This window comes from Choloepus didactylus, chromosome 4 (genome assembly GCF_015220235.1).
Source record: "Choloepus didactylus isolate mChoDid1 chromosome 4, mChoDid1.pri, whole genome shotgun sequence".
Lineage (NCBI taxonomy): Eukaryota > Metazoa > Chordata > Mammalia > Pilosa > Megalonychidae > Choloepus > Choloepus didactylus.
Genome location: NC_051310.1, coordinates 152,264,855 through 152,271,776, shown reverse-complemented (window position 1 = coordinate 152,271,776; position 6,922 = coordinate 152,264,855). Strand labels below are relative to the sequence as shown.

Here is a 6,922-nt window from a genome sequence, read left to right as displayed (position 1 = left end):
ACTACACATCCTACCCTTAAAAATAGAGAATAGATACTGATAATGGTCTAGAAAAGTTTGCTTAATGTAGCTAAGTTTTAACTTACTTAAAGTCGCTGTTACCCTGTGCTTATTTTCATATCTAGCTTCTTAAGCCCCATTTCCTCTTCCATGTGACACTTAGGTGCTATGTAGTAAATCATGTTTTGTTCAGTAAATCTGCCATTGTTAATTAATTTTTTTTTATTGTCTTTGTAAAAGTTTACACCTCCCTCTAGCTTTTGCCAATCACCTGACTGTATTGTCTAGACCAGTGTTCTCCAAAGTGGGGTGCACCAGAAAACCCACTGAGGGATGCAGAAAGGAAATATTCAAATTATTATTATTATTTTAATTAAAAGAGAACATTTTTTTTTCAAAAAGCTTTGCCAATATTTACAGTCCTGGTTGACAGTTGTTTACAATAGCCATATATAAAGGAATACACTCAACAACTGTATTGCTGGGTATCCAATCAAATTATGGAAACCACTGGTCTAGATTCCCTCCCCATGCTTAGGAAAGTATGTCCCCTCTCCTGGGGAAGAACTGAGAGGCAATTCTTAGTATGTAATTTCTGCTGCAATCTTCACAGGACAGGAGGACATGAGCTCAGAGGCCAGAAATATCTCTCACACTGTGAGTGAGTTTATCCTCTTGGGCTTCCCTTGCCACTGGGAAATACAGATCTTCCTCTTTGCCATATTCTTTTTGACTTACACCCTGACCCTCCTGGGAAACACGGCCATCATGTGTGCAGTGCGCTGGGATCGTCGGCTCCACACCCCCATGTACATTCTGCTGGCCAACTTCTCCTTCCTGGAGATCTGCTATGTCAATTCTGATGTGCCAAACATGTTGGCCAACTTTCTCTCCAAGACCAAAACCATCACCTTCACTCGATGCATCTTGCAGCTGTACTTCTTCTTCTCACTAGGCACGACCGAATGCTTATTTCTCTCCATCATGGCCTATGACCGATTCCTGGCAATCTGTCACCCCCTGCAATACCCCACCATCATGACTACTAAGTTCTGCAGCAGCCTCATCATCCTTTGCTGGGTGTATGGTTTCCTCTGGTTTCTGTTCCCAGTAATACTTGTTACCCGGCTGCCATTTTGTGGCCCTAATGTGATTGATGACTTTCTGTGTGACCTGGGTCCCCTGCTAGCCCTGGCTTCAGCCTGTGTCCCAATCCCAGGGACTGTTCTCATATGTGGCACCATGAGCTCCCTCCTCATCTTTGCCACCTTTTTCTACATCATTGGTTCATATACTCTGGTTTTGAGGGCTGTGATGCAATTGCCATCAGCTGCTGGCCGGAAGAAGGCCTTCTCCACCTGCTCCTCACACTTGGCTGTGGTGTTTCTATTCTATGGCTCTGTCATGCTGACATATGTGAGTCCTGGATCAGGACAAGCAGAGGGCATGCAGAAGTTCACTACTTTGTTCTACTCTGTTTTGACCCCTTTTTTCAACCCCATGATCTACAGCCTCCGAAATAAAGAGATGAAGGATGCCTTGAACAAAGTTCTAGGAAGTTCCTAAAAATGGTCTGTGACGTTAGTGAATTGCAGATAAGTTCAGACTGTGAGCCATCTGTCCTTGAAGACTTAATAAACTGGCAAGTGGATGTGAAGGAGTCAGACTCAGAAAAAAAAAAAGACTTTAAATCCCATTGACCTCTCCTCACATATTGTGTGATTTGACCTACCTGTAATCAATAAAAAAATATTTGGGAGATTTCACAATCTTAATAAATGATCTGCCCAATGCCTGTCTTCATAATTCCTTTACTTCCTTTATTCTGGTTACCTTTATCTCTACATTTGGGCAAACTGACATGTTTTTTGCTAACACTTGGCATATGCTTCCTCAGTCCTGCCCCTTAAAAATCCCTCATTCTTGCCAATGAAAGACCCTGAGGTCTCCCAATACCAATTCCCCGTCCTCCTTTATCTTGTCCTGTGTGTCATATTCCATGTCCTCCTTTTCAGTGTTAATGGTTCCACATAAACTCCTCATCCTTTCTACATGTTCTAGGAAGGGAGAGGAGGGTGGAACAGAGCAAGTTAAAACACGATAAATTGAGATTCAGCCATTTTATTGAATAAATGACCCTTGGATTGCTGCAAGAGTTTGGTTAATTTCTAGAGTCCTGGTAAAGTTTATTTTGAACACTTTTGCCAGTGTTTGTGTTGCTTTTACAGAGGAGCAGATTTTTGGAGGTCTGAATGTTGCCATTCTGGAAGCCCACCATAAACTTTTTACCCATAGAAAACAATGACATGAGTTCTAAAGTACTTGAGTGTTATAGTAGAATTGTGTGCATGCACAATGTTATAGCATAAAAGTCATAGCTAATTTGTCATGGAAAGATGAGATATAGAAAGTAATATAAAGTAAGTGGCAGTTCAGTTAGAACTATAAAGAAAAATAGAACATCTGCAGACATCCACACAAGGAGTGCAGCCCATAAAAAGTCAAGAAAAATAAAACCAACCCCACAGTACTATTGGCTGAAAATAAATTTAGAGCAGTTGGAATTAAGAGGCAGAACAGAAAGGCTGAGCAACTAAAAATGAGTAAGAATACAAGTGGCCACATGTATCCAAGATGTTCTAGTAAAAGCGATCATTCACATTTGTCCACTAGGACCCTGAAGGTTAAGTTGAGATAAGCGGCCAGAGCTGCTCTAACTCTCCTTCCTTATCTTCAGTCCCAGCCACTTTTACTCTGTAAAGAGTATCAGTAACCAGTGAAGGAAGTAAATCTTCATAAAAGAACAAATGCTGGGAGTTAGACAGAGTAGGACCCCCACAAGCCCTCTGAAGGGCCAGAAGATAACCTAGGCCTTATATCCAGTACCATTTCAAGTACGATTGTGAGGTATGGCAAGTTGTTATTTGGTACCTGGTAAATTTCCTTTTCACAGAACTTCTCCTCCAGGTGGCCTTATCACTGGTGTCATCCAACTCTCCTTACTTTCTTCCCAAGCTACTACTGTATGTCTGTGTTTTGAGAGTTTACCTAATCCTAAACGGCACCTAAAGACTTACTGAAATACAGATGCTGTGTGTCATCCCAAACTTCCTAAAACAGAATCTCAGAAAATGGCATGGGATTTTTTATTCATTCCAAGAACTTTTGCCTTTTAATTCACAAAATCTTGAACAATTATTTCACCTCTTGAGCATCAGGTTTTTCATCTGTAAAACGGAGTTAACAACAATGTCATAGTATTGTTGTGTGGATGGAATGAGATAATACATGTAAAGCACATGGTAAGTACTCAGTGAATTGAAGGTGTTTCAATATTGTTAATCTTAACCCAAAGAAGTTATAACAGTGGAATTTTGGATATCACAACTATTAGGGAATAAGGCTGATATTTTGTAGAAAAAATGCTTTTACCAAAAAGGAAGGAAGTGTAGAAGGGGCACCTCCCAAATCTGGGTTTGCCACCCAGCGTCGCCAAGAGAAGTCACACCAAAAAAGGCTGAGGAGGAAAAGAGGGTTTATTTCCACCAGTGGGGTATCAGGGGAAGATTTTTCTAATCAGCCTCTCCAAAGTGATTTTTCAATTGGCTTTAGTATCCATCAGAGACAAAGAAAGATAATCATTTTAGTTAACAGGTAACAGAGGTTTGGAACTTTCCTACTTCCTTCAGGAATTAGGTGCCTCCGTGTGTGTCTAGGGAGACAGAAGAAAAGGCTTTATTCATTTCCTGGCATTCTGGAGACCACAGAAGAAAGCTTATTCAAATTTGGATGCAGACTTTATATTTACATATTGCTGCACACTTTATATTTACATTTTGCTGCTTTGTAAGACCAAGTGTTCTCACCTGCTGCCTACTCACCATTTTAAAGTTCCATTTAAAAGCTATTTTAAAGGTTACATTTTAAGGCTACTTTACAATTTCCTGCTTGCTTACAGTTTTAAGATTATATTTGAAAAATCACTGTTACAAAGGAAAGAAGGAGGGAGGGGTCAGGGGTGTGAGGCAGGGAGGAAAAGAAAAGAAAGTAGCCTTACCAAGCCATTGAGTGAGTCAAGAGAAAAGAGAATGAGAACTCTGGTGTCATAGCTCTAAAACTGACAGATAAGGGAGTCCAAAATTTGCAGATAGACTCAAAACATGAATACAATTGTGTGTGAGAGATTAGGAAGACTAACAAAAATCTACTGATCCAGCTAAACTGGTGCTGCTGTAGAGTTTACAGCATCATAAAAGTAAGCTTTTAATAGAACCAAAATTACAGTTTGCTCTAAGAATAGCATGAGATGATGTGATCATCGTGGGACAACCCAGGTCCCAAGAGTCAATTAGTGGGCTCCTAAGGAAAGGAAACATTTGGGATACAACTGGCAATCTTCCCTTATAATGTCCCAATTTTAGAACCCATTGGAGACTATATCCCTTAAGATGAATAAGACATAAGTTTCAGAACAAGATAGATACATCTTTGTCATGTAGCAAATAGACTCATTTCTCTCCAGACCAATAACGTGTACCCAGCAATGTAAGCCCCTCTCTGGATGGTGGCTGCCGAGGATGCCACCCCCTCCATCCTGCCTGCCTTTGCTGCAGTAGAAACAGAAGATTACAAATTAGACCTGTCAGTTCCATGAGGAGATGGGTTTAAAAGAGATGTAAGGAGAGGACATCTCTCAGGCATGCCTTTTAGCTCTGCATTCTATTGTCCGGCTGTAAAAACAACAGCACCTCAATTCACGTGAATAACTATAAAAGGAAATCCAGCTTTGCAATGAAGAAAGCCAGGGAAACTTAAGTGAGAGGGATGAGGTTGCAGAAAAGGCTCCAGTATTACTTAAAGGCTATCTTGATTAAGCAGAAGTTTATACCAAGTCACAACCGGCACTTCACCGGAACAGAGACATTGGCAGACTGACATCTGGAAAGACTGGGTAAGGGGTTTTGAGGAGCAGGGCTGAAAAAACTTCACCTCTCTCCATTTTCAGCCCTGTTTGCTCTGGCACAGAGCAGAAGATCCAGTGCTGAGAGAAGGGACAGCTTCGAGATGTCTGAATTTGACAGATTGGTGAGTTCGTTCCCACTTGGTTTGCAAAACCGTTGGAATTGTCACATGCATTTGTCCCAAATATTTCTTCTTGCTTTTTTTACTCTTTTCTCATGGTTTCTTGGATTGCTGGAGTACAGTGAATTCCTGCTACAGAGAAAACACCCAGAGCTTTGTTGCCCCAGAGACAATCTACTCATAGACTTAAGAAGAGTCTTACAGTGAGTTGTGAGGTAAAGATTTCTGAATCTCTGCCATACCATTGTGTCTCTAGCTGCAGCAATTAAGATCACCCTTAAAGTAATGCCATTATGCGATCTGCAAAGCAACACATTTTATAATGAATAATATTAATAAATATTCTTACCTAGCATATTTCAAACATAAAAGTTTCTAGGGCTATATTCTGTACTTATATGTTTCTGAATAAATTTTGTCACCTAATCATGTCACTTTGGGTCATTAAGGCACAAATAATGACTACCCCTCACTAACTGAGGCATCCAGAAAATAGAGACCAAACTACTGAGTACAGAATCTTAGATTTTGTTGGCCTTGCCCTGCCCCTCTCACAATGTATAGCAACGTCCCAGAGAAGAATATTTTCAAGAAAATTTTATATGTTCCAAAATTACAATAACTTCCTAGTTCTCTCTCTATCCCCCCAATCAACTTCAGCCTTCCACATCTATAAAGGTGTGGGAGGAACAAAGGCAACAGGGAAGTAGGAGGAGGCTCCTAATAGGGAGAGAGAGTTTGTGACTCTCATCCTGTCTTTGGTCCCCAGAGGTCACTGGTGGGAATTGCTGACATTTGTGATCCTCTGCATTCATCCATAAACCAGAAGAGAGGGAGCCTTTCCGGAAATCCTGATATCATAGGCAAAAATTTCAACAATCCTAAAAGAATATACCAGGTCCATTACTCATTATTTCTACCGACTGGGAGAGTTATAATTTAGTCCAAGGTTTAAAAGAGGTATTTTAACCTGACTGGTAAAAAATGGGAACATTGAGTACATGTTTAGGTGTAAAAACTTTCCTACACTAACAAGAGCTGATGACCATGGAAGAAAGGAGGGCACATTTGACATTTTTTGCCTGGTTACAAGGCCCTCTTAAGGTTAACAATATTACTAAAACATGTTTGATAATGGATGGTGGTGATGGTAGCACAATATCTAAGCATAAGTACCAGCATGATATTTAGATATCTGAATGTGATTGAAAGGGAAATGTTAGGTTGTATAAATGCTACTAGAATAAAAGAATTTCTAAAAATCCATGGAACTGCAAAACACAGTGAACCCTATTCTAAACCATGGACATACTTATTGGTACAAAAAAAAAAGATTAATAACATTGTACATCCAACATTTTTCCAGAATAAAAGTGAAATGTGTGAAGATTTCATTGTAGTATTCGTTACCTTTCTGTCTCCCTCTTCTACTTCTCTGATTCATAGCATTTGTGTCTGATTCCAAAGATACAACTACATGAAATTAGGTTTTTTTCATATTTTTCTACAGGCACCAGTCGATGACTTTCATACTTCCTTACATACATATCTGAGTACTGTCATTAACCTTTTCCAACCTACTTATTGCATAGTATCTTTTACTGTGAGAAAATTCCAAAGAGGAATGAGGGAGACTCCAAGGATTCAGAGGGTATAATTATATCAAGTACTCTGAAAGTATGACAGTCTTCAGCAGTGTAGTTCTATTATTACTTATTTATAGAATAGAATCTCAGAAGTGAATGAGCATTTAGGACTCTACAAAGGAAGTGCCCATGAGGACTGGAGAATAAGATCATCTGTGTCATTGTCACATTTTCTTTTCCTCATGTAGGAAGAC

At 39.8% G+C, this 6,922-nt stretch overlaps 1 protein-coding gene across 1 annotated transcript; it reads left to right on the top strand.

Annotated features, from left to right (window-relative positions):
• Positions 1-624: 624 nt before the first annotated feature.
• LOC119533463 (olfactory receptor 11H6-like) lies at positions 625-1,566 on the top strand. The gene has a single exon (XM_037835499.1). The coding sequence runs from the start codon at positions 625-627 to the stop codon at positions 1,564-1,566; it is 942 nt and encodes a 313-aa protein (XP_037691427.1).
• The last annotated feature ends 5,356 nt before the right edge of the window (positions 1,567-6,922 follow it).

What these genes read in the sequence shown, in the direction of transcription:
- LOC119533463 (XM_037835499.1), top strand. Translation starts at nt 625, where the DNA reads ATGAGCTCAGAGGCCAGAAATATCTCTCACACTGTGAGTGAGTTTATC.